General features: G+C 59.3%; 1 protein-coding gene across 2 annotated transcripts; it reads right to left on the minus strand.

Annotated features, from left to right (window-relative positions):
* Positions 1–243: 243 nt before the first annotated feature.
* Positions 244–7,635, minus strand: SLC2A6 (solute carrier family 2 member 6). Of its 2 annotated transcripts, XM_061434122.1 has the most exons (10): positions 7,444–7,635; positions 6,772–6,934; positions 5,519–5,725; positions 4,798–4,897; positions 3,965–4,176; positions 3,410–3,562; positions 2,721–2,829; positions 2,191–2,376; positions 1,882–2,027; positions 244–1,008 (listed from the first exon to the last, which is right to left on the minus strand). In XM_061434122.1, the coding sequence occupies exons 1-10, from the start codon at positions 7,533–7,535 to the stop codon at positions 853–855; spliced, it is 1,524 nt and encodes a 507-aa protein (XP_061290106.1). In that variant the 5' UTR covers positions 7,536–7,635; the 3' UTR covers positions 244–852. The 2 variants fall into 2 exon arrangements, with proteins under 2 accessions (XP_061290106.1, XP_061290107.1); XM_061434123.1 differs by lacking the exon at positions 2,191–2,376 and having other exon boundaries at positions 7,444–7,624.
* Between the last annotated feature and the right edge of the window lie 11,682 nt (positions 7,636–19,317).

Genomic DNA, 19,317 nt, shown 5'->3' on the forward strand with positions numbered 1-19,317 from the left:
GTCCAAAAGAGATGCCCCGACCCCAGAGCAGCCGAGTGGGGCCCCAGCCCCAGGGGACCTGCTGTGTCACGGGCGCCGTGCAGCCTGCTCCCAGCATCTCAGACGGCGCACAGCTCGGAGGAGCTGGAACCTCACGGCCGGGGGCACCCAGCCCTCGCCCCTTCCTTCTGCCTCGCAGCGGGCAGACTGGGGTGGCCTGGGGTAGCAGGCCCTGGTGACCTTGGCTGAATCTTGGGTCCGGCCTGGCTGCTGGGCGGGGCTCCCCCACAGGGAGTACTCCCCACTCCCTCCTCTCGTTTATTGGTATAAATAGTGTGAACACAGCTCACCCTCAAGCGCTTCCTATTCCCGGAAGCAGGGCGGGTGTAGGAGGCAGAGTCCATGCTGGGCCCTGTGCCCTGGCCGGTGGGCATCCAGCGCATCCCCTGTGGTGTCCACAGGCCTCACTGGTGCAGCTTCCTGTCCTGGTCCCCGAGTGGCCACCAGGTGATGGGAGCACCAGACGGGGTGGCGGCGTCCCTGTGCAGAGCCAGTCCACCAGCACCGGCCCCGTCTGTCCTCAGCACGAGTTCTCCCAGCGAGGCCTTGTCCCTGGCCTGAGGCCGTGTGATAGCCGCCTCTGCCAGCAGGTCCGGCGGATAAGTGTGTGACGCCGCTGGACGGCGGTGCTGCCTGCCCAGGGCCCGCCCAGGGCCCGTGCGTGTTCCGGGGGCTGTCAGGCCTCTGGGCTGCCCTCCTGTGCCTGGGCCGTCGACAGCGGGTTGCTGCCGCCTCCTGGGTGCAGGGTGCAGTTTGGGGCCAGAGCCCAGCTCCGCCGCCCACTCCGGCAGGCCCCTCCGGCGGGGCCGCTCTCTAGTGCAGGAAGGACCTCCTCCCGGTGCGGAAGAAGGACTCGATCTGCTCCAGCGACCGGCCCTTGGTCTCAGGCACGCAGCAGCCGGTGAAGGCCAGGTTCACCAGGCACACGGCGGCGAAGAAGAAGAAGGGGGCCTGCAGGCCGAAGGCGTTCTGGGGGGGAGAGTGCACGGGTCACGGGGAGCCCAGTGCCAGCTTCTGGCCCGGCTTGTGCCAGCCAGCCGGGGTGGCGGGGCTCCATCACATCACCCGGTCAGACACCCCGGGGCTCCCCACCATCGGCAGGAAATCCAGCCGTTTTAGCAGGGTGTTCGAGGTCCCCCGGGGCTGCAGGCAGCCCTCCTCGGGTGCTGGGCCCTGGGACTGACCACCACCTCTGAGCTGGAGCCCACCCTGGCCCCAGACACCAGCCTCTCTCTCCCTGGTCCCAACGCCCACCTTCACTCTCAGCCTTCCCACGCGCCTCCCTGCAGCAGGTTCACCACCACGGCGCGGCCAGGGGTGGGCTCCTACTCTGCCCGCAACACCCCCCTCTCCACCATCGCTCTGCCTCCTGCTGGCACTGGCTCTGGGTGCCCCCACCCTGCCCTGCCGCACTGACTGCACCAGGACAGGCCCTGCCCAAGCTGTCCGCGTTACCCCCTCCCACCCGGGGACTGGGGACTCTGGTTGGCTTCAAGGCCTGCTGGGAAGCTGAACCAAGAGTGAAGTCAGGACGGGGATGCGCTCGGCTGAGACCCAAGCTGCCCACCAGAGGGAAGACCGCGCTCACTGCCCGGGAGGGTGCGGCAGGGCGGGCAGGCCCGGCTCTGTGGTTTCACCTCGGTCTGGGGGTCAGCTGCCTGACCTCCCAACAGTTCCCCGAGCCGAGCGTTTGCTGAACTGAAGGAGCCCTCGTCAGGCTCTCACTTCACGGTCCCTGGCCCGGTGCGAAGGGAGCATGTGCTGAGGCTGAGGGGACTCATGGAGACGCCTTTGCACGGGCCCCCGGCACTGGCCAGAGGGGCCCGCCGGCCGAGCACTCACCGTCACCAGCAGGAAGGACTTGGTGAGGGCAAAGGCGGTGAGCCAGCTGACCAGCACGCAGAGCCCTGAGGCCACGCCACGGGCCCGCAGCGGCAGGATTTCCGACATGAGGAGCCAGGTGATGGGGCCCCAGCCCATGGCATAGCCTGCGGGGGTGGGGGGCAAGAGGGTGTGCTCAGACCCCGTCTGGGGGCCATTGGTATCTCCCTGGAGCTGCTGGGAGACCCTCCCCAACCACCGAGACGGCAGCACCCCAGCCCATCTGAGCGTGACGCTGGCCTGCCCCCACCCCTCCACGGGCACCCCTACCCATGATGAAGAGCATGGTGGCCAGCAGGGGCACCAGGGTGAGGTAGCTGGTGGGCGTGGCCAGGGGCTGCTCTGTGCCCGCCAGGGCCTCGCGTTCCAGGCCCATGGTGCTGTTGGGGGCCAGAGACTTCGGACCAAAATGCACGTATAGCCCCAGGGTCAGGTTGGCAGCAAACATGCCGGCCGCTGTGGACAGACCAGAGGCCCTCAGGGGGCCGGGACCCCGTGAGCCCGAGCCCCTCAGCGCCCTGCGCCGCCCGCTCCCCATCAGGCCGCTCCCACCCCGCCGGCATTTGGGCTGTCACACCCAGCGTGCGTGTGTCACGCCCAGTGTGCGTGTGTCACAGCCGGCTCATTCACTCTCGCAAGCCCCAGCCGGCCTTTCTGGATGTCCAGCCCTGCACCAGGTGCCGGGCAGACCGAGTCCACCCGGCAGGGCAGCTGTGACCCAGGCCCCCCTGGTGCTCCCACCACAAGGGCAGCAGCTGGAGGAGCAAAAGAAGGAAGCACAGGTGACCGCCCGCACTCACCCGAGACGAAGAGCAGGGCCTTGCGGCCGGCCAAGTCCATGGTGAGGGCGGCGATCAGCACGGACAGGAGCCTCACGGCGCCCACGATGGCGGCGTCAACCTTGGGAGGCTGCGAGGAGGGAGCCGTGAGGCTGAGCGACCCTAGCCCATTGGGCCTCTCCCCCACCCCCAAGGCTCTGCAGGGTCAGGCCCTGGGCTCAGTGGCTTTCTGCCAGTCACCCAGCCCAGCCCGCGGGGCCTTGCTGGCAGGGGGCACAACCGTCATGCCCACCACTAAGCCCCGGGCTAGTACTGGATCCTGGCACCACTGCCCCTAATCTTCACACCTCATCTCATCTCTGAGCCCAGGACAGGCATGTGAAGGCCTGCTGGCTATTATCTCCAGTTCGCAGAGGAGGAAGCTGAGGTTTTGGCGGGGGGGACCTGACTTCCTCAGCGAGTGACAGATGCTCTGAACCTGGGATCTGTGGTTCCCAGGGGGTCGTTTTTCTAGAAGACTGGTCTCCCTTGTAATTCCGAGTATCTTGCTTAAAACATGGAAGCCTTACAAACATTACTCAGGACAGGCAGGCACACAGAAACAGTTATGAGACGTGGGTGTGCCCGGGGCCCCAGGCAGGGCAGGCGCTCAGCGGGCACGGCCTCCCTGGGCCTGGGGACAGAGGGCCGGGGTAGGGGCGTGCTCTCACCAGCAGGACCGCGGTGCTGTCGAAGATGGACTGCAGGTAGACGAGGATGGGCGTGATGCCTGTCAGCTGCTGCAGGAAGCGCATCAGCAGGGCGATGACAATCGGGCGGTACATGTGCGGGTCCCGGGCCTCGGCCCACGACAGGTGGCTGCTCTGGAGACACGAGGCTGCCGCTGCGGGGGGCTGTGCCGGCCCCTCCGGCTGGAGCCACCCTGGCCTGGGCTGCCTGGGGCTAGGTAGGAGGCTCCCTTCTTCCCTCTTCCAGGAAAGGTCCCTGTCACTGGGGCAGCCCCAGTTCTGGGGACTCCCCCAAGGGACCCAGGCTCCCGGGTCAGTGGGTGGGCTGAGGCAGACCCCCTGCTTGGCAACACGGCCGGGTCCCTGGGCATCCATGGTGCGACGCATACACACCCCGAGACGTCCTGCCCCTACCCCCGCTCCTGGAGGTGGGAACTGCTCTCATCCCTGCTTCCCAGGAAAAGCAACCGAGGCTCATGCCAGCGGCGTGAAAGGCCCGTGTCCCACAGCGCTGCGGGGCACCCACCCCGCACACACCTGTCTCCGGACGGTGTCCTGGATCTGCTCGAACTCCCAGCGGGTGTCGGCATCGGGCCCTCGCAGCCAGGCCAGCGCCTGCAGCGCCTCCACGTCCCTGCTCTTGGAGAGCAGGAAGCGAGGGGAGTTGGGCATGCAGCTGAGCAGCAGGACCATGACGAGCACCGGCCCCTCCCCGGCCACGGCCAGCCAGCGCCAGGGCAGCAGCAGGCCTGCGGACAGGAGCTGTGAGGGGCTGGGGCGGGGCTGGACACAGCCCTTCCCTTCGGGGGCCTCTGAGCAGCTTCACTCGCCTTCAAGGGTTAGTCCCAGGGCCGCCTCCTACAGGAAGCCTCCCCTGGTTGCTCCAAGCCGGGCTGCACTTAGATCACAGGGCCCAGGTCCTTGGAGGGCCCCAGGGGTCATAGTGGAGTGACGGGGGAGTAGCCTGAGCAGCAAGGCCCTGGGGGCCTCCACCAGCAAACACTGACCATCTCCTGGCAGGGGGTTCATTCGTGGGCAGGTTTGTCCCTTCCTCTCTTGGGTCGGGCTTCCCTGGGTGGCTCAGACAGTAAAGTAGTTTGCCTACAATGTAGGACACCTGGGTTTGATCCCTGGGCCTGGAAAACCCCCTGGAGAAGGGAATGGCAACCCACCCCAGTATTCTTGCCTGGAGAATCCCACGGACAGAGGAGCCTGATGGGCTACAGTCCACGGGGTCGCAGAGTCGGACACGACTGTGACTCACTTTCGCTTTCTCTTGTCCCTTCCGGCCCCTGCTGCTCAGCGGCCCCGTCCCCCACCCCCCAGACTGCACACAAGAGGTGTTCCGTGTGCGTCCGGATGATACTTGCCAAGGGCATAGAGGGATAGTGACCCGAACACCGCCATGAGCTGGGGTGTGGCACCCAGGGCCCCGCGAACGCTGGGCGGGGCAATCTCAGACACGTACACCTGCAAGACACAGCCCACCCAGTCTCTGCTGAGCACACGCGCCGGGCCTGGCTGGGATGAGCGGGGTGGCCCAGTGAGCCCCGGGAACCAAGGGAGTGGGGGCTTCCGTGGGTTCTCGCCCTGGTCGTGATCTCAGCAGGACCTCAGCTGCCTGAACGGTCAAGTGGGCAGCACCACTCAGCTCTGACATGGGGGTGGAGGCCCGAGGGCACCCAGACTCTGGCCTCCACTCCCCCAACACAGGCCTTTGTGCCCAGCTGGGCCTGCCCAGCCCCGATGTGGGAGTGGTGGGTAACATGCAAGGTCCCAGGAGGGGTGCAGGGCAAGGACTTCCTTTTCCTCCCCATTACGTTGCTCAATATGGATTTTCTCTGATTGAGCAACGACTCTGCCAGGCCTTGAGACAGGAAGTTTGGGGAGTCCAGACTGGGGGCACCTTGGGGCATAATGTCACATTTCCCCCAAGTTAGCTGCCCTGGGGGTGCTGAGCTGAGGCTCCCTGGCAAACATATCCCCATGGATTGTGGCGGGGGGGGCCCGAAGCCAGGTGCCCTCAGCTCATGGTGGTCAGTGCAAATACTGAGGCAGTGAGGGGACCGGCCTGGGCAGTCCTGGTCTTACCGGGATGCAGGCAGCTGTGAGCCCCCCTGCGAAGCCCGTCAGCATCCTTCCCAGAAGCAGCATCCAGAGGCCGTGGGCGCCTGCCATCAGCGCATAGCCGGCTGCCGAGGGCACAGCTGAGAACATGATGCTGAGTTTCCGGCCCAGGAGGTCATTGAGGACCATGGCACTGAGTCCCCCGGCCGCCGCACCCAGGGTGAACACGGACTGCAGAGGAGGGTGCGGGGCAGGCATGTCTGGGCGCTCTGGGCACCCAGCACCCCCCACCCCCACCCCATCAGAGCCTAGAGACAGCTGCTCTCCCAGGCTGTCCCGGGAGCCTGGGCTGCAGGACTGGGACTCTGGATGGTGGTGAGCCTCCTGTCCCCAGAGGGGTACAAGCAGCACATGGACAGCTGTCTGTGAGGGAAGCCACAACAGGTGTCTGCCGGAGTTCTGTCCAGACCGATGTTTAAACGCCCAGTACTGTCATATAGCAGACAGGAGGGTTCTGTGACTCGAAGCCCTTGGGATTTTAAGGTTTGGGGGTTCTCAGACTCCCTGTTGAGTATACAGGGAGTTGGATCCAGTTAGTGACCTGGGCATCCTGCTGAGCCTGTCTGAGCCTCAGTTTCTGCAGCTACATTATGGAGAGAGCAGCAGCACCCACCTCATAGGGTTGGCCCCGGAGTGAAAAAGCTCTCATGGGAAATGCCGAGCAGGGGCCCGGCACAGACTAGGTACACAGCGCGCGTTGGGTGTTATTATTTTAGCTGATACGCTGAGGTTGCAAATCCAAGGCTGCTAAGACGGCAGTTGTAGAATCCTGGGACTCCGAGGACCCGTGCTCGTCCCACCCACATGCCCACCATCTCTCCTGACACCCTTTGGCCCAGCAGTGCTCTTCCATTAGTACCAGAGTGTCCTGCCTCTCCTCGTCCAGGGAGGTGCCTGCTCTGTTTTGGGGGGGTGGTCTGGGGAACCCTCAGCCCTGCTGGGTAGAGATCTTAAGGAACACCTCCCCACCTGCTCCTTCCCACGCCTTCTCCATCAGCTTTCACTTCCCTCTTTCATTTCGGAGCCACTGTCTGGCCTCACTACCCCCCACCTCTACTGCCGACCCGAGTGGATGGGGGAGGGGCAGACCAGGGCCCTGGAGGGGGTCCTGTGGCTTTGTCTGGGGGGCGGGGGTTGGTTTCCTAGCTGGGGACAGAACTCAGTGGGTCCCCGGTCCCCCTGCCCTATCCCTTGTCAGCTCAGAGCATGGCTCTTACCCCGAACCAGGATGCCTGGGTTTTGGTCAGATTCAGGTTTGGATCCGAGGAGTGCTCCAGGGCGGGGATGACGGGGGACGTGTAGACCAGGGCATACCCGAAGCTGAAATTGCCCAGCACAGCAGCGAAGGTAGCCAGGAACACTCTCTTGTTCTGCAGGACCCTAGTGTGTGTGGGGGCAGTGCAGAGCCGTCAGGATCTTTGAGTCCCCCCACCTCTGACTGCTGCCTGGCCTGAGCACAATGGCTGTGCTGGGACAGCTAGGTCAAGAGCTGGTCAGACTGGCACCTCCCGGGGCTGAGCCCCAGCTCCCTGGGGAAGCCCCCGGGGCATGAGGATAGCCCATCGCTGGGGCTGGGACACCGGTGCAGGGCTCCGTTCCCAGAACAGGAGCCCTGGCGTCTGCGCCCAGCTTTGCCATGCAAGAAAGCTTGCTGCTTGACTAGGCAAACACCTCACCTTCTCTGGGCGTCCATGGCCCTGTCTCTGCCAGCTGGGGCCTGGGCCTAGTACTCGGCGGGGGCACCCGGACTAGTGTGTCTGAACGAGGCGGCCCCTTGGTGGCCACTCCCAGACAGTCAGTGGAGGCCCAAGGTCGGGGAGCCCGCTGCCCACTGAAGGTTACCAGGCCATCCGCATCCTCCACCCGCAGACCCTACGCCCGACTCTCACCCGACCCGCGTCCTCTCCCCTGGTGACGGGGGCGGCTTCTCGGGGAAGGTGTCATAGTCCCGGCCTTCGGCTCCCAGCAGCGGCTCCTGCATGACCGGCTCCTCCCGCCCGGGCGCGCCGCGAGTGGCCGGGGCAGCTCTGTCCAGAGGCGCGTCGGGCCGCAGCGGATGGGAGCATCCGGCGGAGCCCGGAGCTCCGCCCCCCGGCCGCGATTGGCTGCGGGACGGCCCTGCAGAGCGGGCGTCGGCCAATGGGGCGGCCGCGAGTGGTGCGGCTGCTGAGGATGCCGGCGCCGAGCTGGGTGGGGCGGCCGGGCTTTCCCCGGGAGCCGACTCGCGTCCCGGCCGGAGTAACCGAAACCGGGAGGCAGGGTTTTCCCTGGATGCCGCAGGCCCCTCGTGCGCCCCTGGAGGTGGCAGGGCTCGCTAGGCAGATAGGAGCCCTTCGCGGGGGGGAGACACTTGGAAGTCGTGGGGGGCCTGGTTCAAGCTGGGTACCAGCCCTGGGGGCATAGACTGCATCCCTGCATCCCACCCGGGGCCCAGTTGGTATAAGAGGGAGGAAGCTGAAACCCAGAGAGGGGCCGCAAGGCGTCAGGGTCACCCAGGGGATATTTGTGCCCCTTCCAAGGAAGGCCGTGGGCTCCGCCTTGCGCTCCACTCCCTCTCGGCCTGCCACAATGCGTCTGGAGTCACCGCAGTCCCCTAACGCGGTGAGACCCGGCAGGCTCGCCAGATCTAGGGCCACCTCAGCCAGGGGGTGTGGCGTGAACGCAGAAGGAGGAGGGAGTGGTGGTTCCCGTGGGCGAGACTTGTATATTTTCCCATTTCTGACGGGGGAGTAACCTGGGCTTGTAGCAAATCATCCAGGTAATAAGATACAATTTACAAATAGAAAAAGCAGAAACTGAAAATTCCCTGGAAGTCCAACCTAAAAAACCTCCCCAACCAACCAAACAAAAAAACCAACCCAACCCACACACAAACGCACACACCACACAGCAGTGACAAAAAGTCTTGAGTTACTAGTGTCAACTCTCCCTTTGGACTTTTCCAGAGAGGAGAGAGGAAGATGAATCAGACCCTATTGTACTGAATGGATGTCCACACATATTTTAAAACCGATCCTTTGTTGTTGAGCATTTGGGTTATTTCCAAATTTTATCTGTCAAAATAGCAAAGAGTTTTAAAAAGTTGTTACAATTCTCTTTTATACTCATCAAAGTATAACCATATATATTAGAATAGAGAAAACAGACGTGGGAAAACCACACGCTCTGCCAACAGCCTCACCTTCCCCTCTTTCCTCCACGTACCTGTTTGCATATTTGCACACTGAATGTGCATCAGATCGTGTGACACTTCACACTGTCTTTTAAGCATTTTCTTCTTGCTATCAAGGACATAGTCTCTGGACTCAGCATACCCAATAAGTGGTGACTCCTGCTACAACGCTGTGTGGTCCTCATGACTGTAGTTTGAAAACTGAGATAAAAGACATTGACCCTGCGCAGGACCCGATGGGGCTTTCCCAGGACAGAACACCACCCTGATGTCCTTCACCTGCCTTTTGTCTATAGAAAAACGTTAGCCATAGAATGAACTTATTCAGAGAAAGGGAAAAAAAATACAGAAGCAAAGAAAAGCAAACAGGAAAAATAATAAAGTTTAGTCATTAAACAAAGTCAAGGACCTCTTAGTTCCTCCTCAAAGGCTATAGATAATACTCTGAGTCATCTCCTGTGAGCTGTTGGCTGATTCTGAAACCCCCATCAGGTGGAAGGAGTTAACTCCTTGATGACCAGACCGTAGCCATGACATAAGGTGCTGCATCTTGCATAGTTCCAAGAACTGGCCTCAAAGAAATGGACCCAAGCCAACAATGGAACTGAAAATTAACTGTACTTAAGATGACGCTGCTTTTTTTGCATTTCTTTTCCATGGGGATGGTCTTGATCCCTGTCTCCTGTACAATGTCACGAACCTCATTCCATAGTTCATCAGGCACTCTATCAGATCTAGTCCCTTAAATCTATTTCTCACTTCCACTATATAATCATAAGGGATTTGATTTAGGTCATACCTGAATGGTGTAGCAGTTTTCCTTACTTTCTTCAATTTAAGTCTGAATTTGGCCATAAGGAGTTCATGATCTGAGCCACAGTCAGCTTCTGGTCTTGTTTTTGCTGACTGTATAGAGCTTCTCCATCTTTGGCTGCAAAGAATATAATCAATCTGATTTCGGTGTTGACCATCTGGTGATGTCCATGTATAGAGTCTTCTCTTGTGTTGTTGGAAGAGGGTGTTTGCTATGACCAGTGCATTTTCTTGGCAAAACTCTATTAGCCTTTGCCCTGCTTCATTCCATATTCCAAGGCCAAATTTGCCTGTTACTCCAGGTGTTTCTTGACTTCCTACTTGTGCATTCCAGTCCCCTATAATGAAAAGGACATCTTTTTTGGGTGTTAGTTCTAAAAGGTCTTGTAGGTCTTCATAGAACCGTTCAACTTAAGCTTCTTTAGCATTACTGGTTGGGGCATAGACTTGGATCACTGTGATATTGAATGGTTTGCCTTGGAAACGAACAGAGATCATTCTGTCATTTTTGAGATTGCATCCAAGTAGTGCATTTCAGACTCTTTTGTTGACCACAATGGCTACTCCATTTCTTCTAAGGGATTCCTGCCCATAGTAGTAGACATAATGGTCATCTGAGTTAAATTCACCCATTCCAGTCCATTTTAGTTCGCTGATTCCTAGAATGTTGACGTTCACTCTTGCCATCTCCTGTTTGACCACTTCCAATTTGCCTTGATTCATGGACCTGACATTCCAGGTTCCTATGCAATATTGGTCTTTACAGCATCGGACCTTGCTTTTATCACCAGTCACATCCACAGCTGGGTATTGTTTTTGCTTTGGCTCCATCCCTTCATTCTTCATATTTCTCCACTGATCTCCAGTAGCATATTGGGCTGGACATGGAACAACAGACTGGTTCCAAATAGGAAAAGGAGTGTGTCAAGGCTGTATATTGTCACCCTGCTTATTTAACTTATATGCAGGGTACATCATGAGAAACACTGGGCTGGAAGAAGCACAAGCTGGAATCAAGATTGCCGGGAGAAATATCAATAACCTCAGATATACAGATGACACCACCCTTATGGCAGAAAGTGAAGAGGAACTAAAAAGCCTCTTGATGAAAGTGAAAGAGGAGAGTGAAAAAGTTGGCATAAAGCTCAACAGTCAGAAAATGAAGAGCATGGCATCTGGTTCCATCAGTTCATGGGAAATAGATGGGGAAACAGTGGAAACGGTGTCAGACTTTATTTTTCTGGGCTCCAAAATCACTGCAGATGGTGACTGCAGCCATGAAATTAAAAGACGCTTACTCCTTGGAAGGAAAGTTATGACCAACTTAGATAGCATATTCAAAAGCAGAGACATTACTTTGCCAACAAAGGTCCGTCTAGTCAAGGCTATGGTTTCTCCAGTGGTTATGTATGGATGTGAGAGTTGGACTGTGAAGAAAGCTGAGCGCCGAAGAATTGATGCTTTTGAACTGTGGTGTTGAAGAAGACTCTTGAGGGTCCCTTGGACTGCAAGGAGATCCAACCAGTCCATTCTGAAGGAGATCAGCCCTGGGATTTCTTTGGAAGGAATGATGCTAAAGCTGAAACTCCAGTCCTTTGGCCACCAGATACAAAGAGTTGACTCATTGGAAAAGCCTCTGATGCTGGGAGGGATTGGGGGCAGGAGGAGAAGGGGACAACAGAGGATGAGATGGTTGGATGGCATCACTGACTCGATGGACATGAGTCTGAGTGAACTCCGGGAGTTGGTGATGGACAGGGAGGCCTGGCATGCTGCGATTCATGGGGTCGCAGAGTCGGACACAACTGAGCAACTGACTGAACTGAACTGAAGATGACGCTGATGAGACCACTGTGTGACCGACTTCAAGATGATTGTTGGAGCTGACTGTGCTGTTTCAGTATGTAGCCCCCTCCCTCCACCTATGTGTGCGTGCTAAGTCGCTTCAGTTGTGTCCGAATCTTTGTGACCTTATGGACTGTAACCCACCAGGCTCCTCTGTCCATTGGATTCTCCAGGCAAGAATACTGGAGTGGTGACATGTGAATCAAATCTGTGTCTCGTATGCTTCCTTCATTGGCAGGCCAGTTCTTTACCACTTGGGCTTCCCTGGTAGCTCAGATGGTACAGAATCCACTGGCAATTCAGGAGACCTGAGTTTGATCCCTGGGTTGGGAAGATCCCCTGGAGGAGGGCATGGCAACCCACTCCAGTATTCTTGCCTGGAGGATCCCCATGAACAGAGGAGCCTGGCGGGCTACAGTCCATTGGGCCGCAAAGAGTCAGACAGGACTGAGTGACCGAGAACAACGCAGCCAGCACTTGGGAAGCCCTCCATCACCTATGAAAATCCTGAAAATCCCTGAGTAGCAAGCGGAGTGGGCTTTTGGACCCGAGTCGGCCTTCTCCCCCAGGTTTCTGGCCTTGTACACAAAGCAAGCTTTCCTTTCCTGACAATCCTGGTTTCTTGAGTATCGGATTGCAAGCTTCAAGCAGCCAAATCTGAGCCCAGTAGCAACATCTCAGACGTAGGGCACAATGAATAAACTTCTGTGTGCCCCCCAGGAATTGCAGCTCAGATCACGAAAGAGGCTTCTGGGGCTTCCTTGGTGTCCGGTGGCTGAGACTCTGGGCTCCCAATGCAGGAGGCCCGGGTTCAATCCCTCGTTGGGGGACTAGATCCCACATGCTTCAACGAAGATTGAAGATCCTGCATGTGGCAGCCAAGACCCAGCACAGCCAAATAAATACATATTAAAAAAGAAGCTTCTGACCACCTCCAGAAAGCCCCAGGCACCTCTTTCCAGTCATGTGCGCCCTCCTGAGGTCCCATCACTGACTTCTGTCCTCATGGATTGGATTTCCCTACTCTTGAACCTCTTGAAATGACCCCTGCTCTTGTTTTTGGCTCTCCCCCCCCCCCCAGTTTTTTCCCATTAATTTTTTTTTTCTATGTGGGATTTTCCCAGATCAGGGATTGAACCCATGTTTCCTGCATTGGCAGGTGGATTCTTAACCACCGGACCACCAGGGAAGCCCCCAGGTTTTTTTTTTTTTCCTTTTCTTTTAAAATCAGCTTTATTGAAGGACAATCTACACACAGGAAAATGAACTCATTTTAAGTGTGTAGGTCGATGAGTTGACAACTGTGTCACCCTGGGGCCCCAATCAAGACAGACAGCCATCCTCCAGAATCCCCCTTCCCAGTCAGTGCGTCCCCCCGCCCACCCCTAAGCCACTGCTGAGCGTCCGTCTCTGACTGCCGATTACACTAGTCTTTCCTCGAGTTTCACAGAAAGAGGCCTGCAGAGTGGCGCTTCCTTCCTGCTGCTCTTATACGGCACGTCTGCAACATGCATCTGTGCTGTGCGCTCCGGTGGCTTACTCCCTTCTTGCTGCTGTGTGTGTGACTGCCATTCTCTTACAGGCGGTTGGGTTTCACGGGGCTCAGGGCAAGTCACCCTAAAATACGCCAAAGTGGCAGACTGATGACTCTGAATTTAAGCTACTTGAGAAAAGCAGTGGACGCAAGAAGGAGACTCTGACCCTACTCTCTGTCCCCGTGAAAGTCGGGAATAGATTTCCCATGTGGAAGCTACGCTTCCTGACCAGGAGGCAGAGACAGGCTTATCCCCAGAGACGGGGATCAGGGCAAGAAAACTGGTAACAAGCCCTACTCGGTGTCTTCAGTAACTAGTATCCAAGCCTAAGGGTCTTTGTCTTGTCAGTTCTTGACAGATTTGTTGTTTCTTTGTCTAAATAACTTGAAGGCTTCCCGCCTTCGGTCGTTTCTTTGGGTTCTGTGTCTACGAGAGCGCCGTATGCATGAAATTCAGTTTGTTTGTTTAGTTTTCCTCCTGTTGATCTGTCTTGTGTCCATTTAATTATTAGACCAGCTGAAATAGCGAAGAAGGGCAGGGGGAGAGGGTCCCCTCCTGGACAGGCCACTTTCAGTTTTGGGCAAAAGGATGAATCTTGTATGACTCTCCTTGTTCACAGCCCCTTCTTAGGGGGTTTTTAAGGTTCTTAAGTGGATGAAGCTGGAATTGCTCAGGAGTCTTTTTTCATGGGTATTAAGGTTATTTCACACCTTTTTGCCTTTTTCCCCCTAAACTAATATATTTATAAAAGTGTTTATTTATTTGAATGACTGGATCTGAGTTGTGCATGTGGGATCTTTAGTTCTGGCACGTGGGAGCTAGTTCCTTGACCCGGGTTCAAACCCAGGCCCCCTGCAGTGGGAAAATGGAGTCTTAGCTACTGGATCATGAGGGAAGTCCTTACCTTTTTTCGCTTTTAAAATTAGCAATGGGATGAACATCTTTGCCAGTAAGGGATAACTTCCTTCAGCAAAGATCACTTCTGTGGTCCTCCGGCCTCCAAACCCTCCCACTTGGGTCTGCCCCAGACGGGCTGCTCCAGAACCTGGCCCTGGCGCTGGGGTGGGCCTATGCCCCGTCTTCCACCCACCCCCCTGCCTGGCACAGCATGGGCACACAGCCAGTGCCTAGAAGCCCCTTGCCAACTGGAATTTAGAGTCTGCCCCTTCTCCTTGGAGGAGGAAGTGGTTACCCACTCCAGTATTCCTGCCTGGAGAATCCCATGGATGGAGGAGCCTGGCAGGCTACAGTCCATGGGGTCGCAGAGTCGGAAGGATCCCCTCTTCCCTCAGCCCCCACGTGGAAGCCTCAGCTTAGAAGAAGCAGAAAGCGCTGTCTGGGGAGGAGGCACCTGGCTCCGCAGGTGGGAGGGCCCTGGACACACCCACCTGGCGGTGGAGGGGGGGCCTCAGGCGGCCTCCAGCTGTAGCCACGCCCTGGGGGAAGCCCCAGAGTGGGTGGTTTCCTTAGAGGAGAGAGGAGGCCGCTGAGGTGATCATTCAGGCCGCCACCCACTGGCCCCTGTCCCTGGGAACATGGCAGCTCTGGGGTAGGCTTCTCCCAGGACGCGGGAGCCCTGATGGCCTGAAGGTAACCATCCTGCAGAACTGTGGGGCTGGGGGTTGGCAGGGGCTGGGCAGAGACACTCCGTGTCTCCTGGACCTCGCTGGCTGATCGAGGGCCTGGAGCTTAACAAGCGACCGACCTAGTCCAAACCTAGCCCTCCCTGCGCTGGAGGCTGAGGGTAGGGTCTCAGGCCACCGCGACCCTCTCTGCCAGACTCTGGCTTCTTGGGAGCCTGCTCCAGGAGGCTCTCCCTTTAGCGAGCCTCACTTTTCTTATCTGCCGGATGGACACAGCCTGGTGCTCCCGTCCTTCACTGCCGTGCAGGCGGAGAGCAGCTGGTAGTCTTGTTGCGAATGCTTCTGCATTGTGAGGAGGGCCTTCCAGACGAGTCCGCTGGCTTCCAGTTGCCCAGGAAACTAACCCAGCTGCATTCCAGACTCCCTGGCACAGGGGGAAAGGTCTCCGAGGAAGGGAGCTGTGGGGCTGAACCTGGCCTCCGGCCCCGTCATCTCGAGGGGGAAGGTGGGAAGCTTGGCGGGGCCGCGGGCGACCCCCGGGGCTGTCCTTGCCCTCCCTCCGTGGTCCTCCGCATCCCCATTTCACAGAGGAAAACATCGAGGCTCAGGGAGTCACTGTCCGGGGGCACCTCTTGGCCCCTGGCTCCTGGTGTGATGGGGGGACGGATGGGAGGGGTGGTGGGTGTGAGGTGGGCCCCTCCCAGAGGAAGTCCTGCCCCTCATCTCCTCCTCACAGATGGGCCAGCCTGGGCCCCCCGGGGAGAAGGTCTCTGACACCCAGCTGTCTGGTGCCCCGGCCGCCCCCCACCATGCCCCGGCTGACGTCATTCCCGGCCCCGAGGACTCGGACCTGGTGCCCTCTCTGACCCTGGCTGCAGCCCTGGTACTCTTGTTCCTGCTGCTTTCTGTCTGGCTGGTATGGGACCCGCCCCCTCGAGACTCCTGCTGACGTGGGTTCCCGAGCTGGGGCAGGGTATCCCTGGGCTGGGCATGGCACAGCCTCCCAGCTGCGCCCTGGGCCATACCCTGCACCCAGCGGCTCAGCCCTTGCCTGTGGCAGCCCCAGTGGGACCCCAGGAGGCCCCCAAGGGCCCCCCACCACTGGAACACTGGAGCGCAGGAACCCCGATGAGTCCTGGACTCAGCTGCAGAAGGCCGCTGCTGGAGCCTCACCCCTGGGGATGGCCGCGGAAGGTGGACTACAAGGTCCGGGGCGGCTGCGAGTGCTCAGGCCGACTGGGCTCAAAACCGGCTCATCCTGGTTTGCTGCAGGCCACAGCTGGGTGCGCACCCCGGCCCTGCCGTCCTGAGCGCGGCAGGAGAAGCCAGGTGACCCCTGGGTATCTGCGGAGTGGGTTAGATCGAGCTGGGAGAGGAGAGTTGCAGCTTAGGCTCTGTCCACGCTGGCCGGTTGGAGGGTGGACAAGGCCCTGCCCCGCCCCAAATCTCAGCTCCCCAGTCATCCAATGAGGGCGGCAGTCCCTGCCCCTCGGCACTGTCGGGAGGGCCCACCGGTAGGGAGGTATTCTGTGGCCCCTCCGCAGCTGACAGTCTCCCTCCGGGTGTCGCCCTCTCCTACCTCCTGGGACCCAGAGAACCCTGGGAAGAAGCCCCACGCCCTCCCCCGCGCTGAGACGGGTCCGAGGCGGGATGCGCTGGTCTTGGCCGCCACCTGGTGGCTGAAGTTGAGAATCACGCCATTTGATTTGAGAGCCCTCTGGGGTTTCCATCAGGGCCCGGGAGGTGAAGGTGTTCTATTTTTAAAAATTTGAGACTATGGACAAGCATACATACACTTCATTACCCAGAGAGAACCTCTTTTGCCATTTTCTATTTGCGTTCTTTTCCTGTTTGCATATCTATGATCTCCTGAAAAAGCATCGGGAAGGAGGCAGAGGGGGTGGGGAAGAACTGCTTGCAAGGCCTGGTGGGGGGAGGTCGGGGGGGGGGCGGGGGAAGGGGCGTCTGCCCAGGGTCCGGGGCCTTTCTGCCCCACAGCGGTCCTCCTTGGGCCTTGGTGGGGAAGATGGGCGGGCCGTGGAGACCTTCAGGTCGGGGCTGGAGGCCCTGGGACCCTCCTGACTCACTGAATAAGCACTTGTCAGGACCCCTCCTGAGGCGGAATCCTCCATTCTCCAGGGAAAAGCGGCCCCTCCGGACCTTGTCCGAGGCCTCAGCCTTGCCTGCTGCCCCGCTCAGGGGGAGGGCAGATTGTGTGCAGCCTCCTGTTTGCATTTCTGTCCAGCGCCCCAGAAAACGCTGCGTGGCTTCATTGCGGTTTCAGCGGCTGCTGCAGGGCATCCGGCCTGCCCCTGTGGTTCTTTCAGGCCACGGAGCCCCTTCTGCACTCCCCGCGCCCAACCCGAGGCTGGCATGGGCGTCTGTCCGAAGCTGGTCCAGAAGGAACTGCACCTGTGGAGAAGCACTGCTCTGTGTGACTCACTGACCATTTCATAAACCCTGTGGCTCCCTTTGGGGTTTTGCCGCCCCGTCTCCCCTCTCTTCCAGCGGTGCTGGGGCAGCCAGATGCCTGAGATAGGGGAAGTCTAGGCTTTTGGCGGGCTGGACGTTGCCAAGGATGACAGGAAGGGCCAGGCCGGGGCTGGAGGCCTGCTCCTGGAATGAACCCCTTGGCAGGGAAGGGGCTGGGAGCTGGCAGCTCGTGTGTGACTATGTATGTGTACATGTGTGTCTGCGTGTACACACCTGTGCCCACAGGCTGCACGCGTGTGCACCGCACATGTACAAGCACGTAACGCACGTGAACCCGTGGACTTCAGTCTCCGTACACGTGCTCGCGTGTGTGCCTGTATGCGTGCGTGAGTGTACGTATGCACACCCGTGTATGTATGTGAATGCATGTGCACCATGAACGTTTGTGTTTGCACGCATGCGTGTACTTGTGTGGGCTTTCCTGGTGCCTGCAATGCAGGAGATCCAGGTCTGATCCCCAGGTCGGGAAGATCCCCTGGAGGAGGGCCTGGCAACCCATTCTAGTGTTCTTGCCTGGGGAATCCCCATGGATGGAGGAGCCTGGTGGGCTACAGTCCCCAGGGCAGCAAAGAATCAGACACGACTGAAGCAACTTAGCATACATGCATGCATGTACTTGTGTGTATACAAGCAGGCATGTATGCACGCACACGTGTGTGTGTGTGTTTGCTCTGTCTGGCCCTGCTATAGGAGCCTGGGGATGGCATGGAGCTGGCCTCTTTCCTCGCAGCCTGGGTGTGAGTTTGTGGGCGTTTGCCAGGCAGGGTTCAAACAGCCCCCAGAGCCTGGAGGCCCCGTCCTGGGGGAGAGACTTTCCCGTGGTTTCCTCTCCGCCGGCCTCTCTCCAGCTCTGTGGCGGTGGGCGAGCCCCAGACCGAGTCTCCTTTCCTCATCAGTCCGCGGGTCAGTGGGACCACACTGCTCCTCTACTCCGTTCTGCCTCCTTCCCAGGAGGGCCCTGATGGTGCCTGGGGCGGCAGCGTGCCTACTAGACTCACAGGTCCTCCAGCTGCCCTGTAGCTGGGTGGCCATGTGAGTCCCTTCTGGCCAGGGGTGTGGTTAGTCCAGAGTGTCCAGGGAGGGCCGCCTTCCTGATTAGCAAGGCTTCGGGTCCTATCCCCTTCTTTCTGCCTGGAATTCAGTTGTGTTGCCCGGCGATGCAGCAGCCCTCTTGCAACCAGGAGGTGGGAGCCCAGGCTAGGATGATGAGCAGGGATGAAGCAGGAGCTGGTTCTTTGGGGACTGGAGGCTGGGCACCTTGTTGTGCGAGCTGGTTTTCTGGGTGTCGCAGCCTTAAGCGCTGCTAACGGCTACTGGCCATCAGCTCCTCCTTCCCTGTGGAAGTGGCCTGGAGCCCGAAGGGGTGGGCTTGTGGGTGTGCTCCAGACTCTGCCCACTCTTCCCTCTGTGCTGGGGCACCAGGGCACCGGGGCACTGGGGAACGGTCCTCAGAGGCCTTCAGGCATCTCCTGGGGGGAGAAGGACGAGGGGACCCGGACAGCTGGCCTGGCCTCCCACTGGGACCGGGGGCCTCCAGGGCCCGTGTCTGAGACCTGCTCCTGCCCTGCATCCTTGGCAAGGTGAGAGTGAAAGAGGCAGGAGAGAGGTGATGCTGGAAACCGGCCCCGCAAGGGGTGGGGGCGGAGGGGCTGGCACCAAGCCTTCTCCATGGTGCGGGGTGGCCAGTCCCCAGAGCCCGGCCCTGTCTGGACCCCTCTGCTCTCCTCCTCACCACAGAGCTAGCCAGACAGCCCCCAGCAGATGCTTCTGGGGACGTTCTTGGGGTTCCAGCTGGGCACGCCTCATGGGCAGGTGTGTCTTGCTTGGGGCACCAAGAGGCAACAGCAAAGGCCAGGGTGAGGCTGACCAGTCTCTGTGCTGGCTTCCTGCCCCTGCTTGGTCCTGTGATGTGGACTCGGGTCAGGCCTGACCGGTGAAGCGCGTTCCTTCCTGCTCTGGCCTTTGCGCTGGGAAGGGTCAGACCCAGGGCCCCCCAGCCACCCCACCCTCTGCCCTGGCCAGGTGCGCCACGACCCTGGTTCCCACCACCCTGGGGTTCACGCCCCTCCCCTGTGGCCAGCACTGGCAGGGCCTGGGAAGGGCGGGGCTGGGGCCGAGCGTGGCCGGCCAGCCTGGCGTTTTTTCCGCCTTTTCACAGCCTCAGCCAACACCCTCTCCCGGGACACGGCCAACTATTTGTGGGCCGCCGAGTGGCCCAGCAGCTGCTCCTCCTGCTCGAGTATGACATTACATTTTTTTGGACGGCTGGACGCTCCCTGCTTTGCAGTGTTGGAAGCGACAGCCTCGCTCTGTCCCCGCCGC

The sequence above is a fragment of the Bos javanicus genome, chromosome 11, assembly GCF_032452875.1.
Source record: "Bos javanicus breed banteng chromosome 11, ARS-OSU_banteng_1.0, whole genome shotgun sequence".
Lineage (NCBI taxonomy): Eukaryota > Metazoa > Chordata > Mammalia > Artiodactyla > Bovidae > Bos > Bos javanicus.

Coding starts and splice junctions, on each gene's coding strand:
- SLC2A6 (XM_061434122.1), bottom strand. CDS start 7,535: ATGCAGGAGCCGCTGCTGGGAGCCGAAGGCCGGGACTATGACACCTTC. Junction 5,726..6,771: donor CCCAGGCATCCTGGTTCGGG/GTAAGAGCCATG, acceptor CCTCCTCTGCAG/TCCGTGTTCACCCTGGGTGC. Junction 1,009..1,881: donor AGTCCTTCCTGCTGGTGACG/GTGAGTGCTCGG, acceptor TCTCCCCCCCAG/AACGCCTTCGGCCTGCAGGC.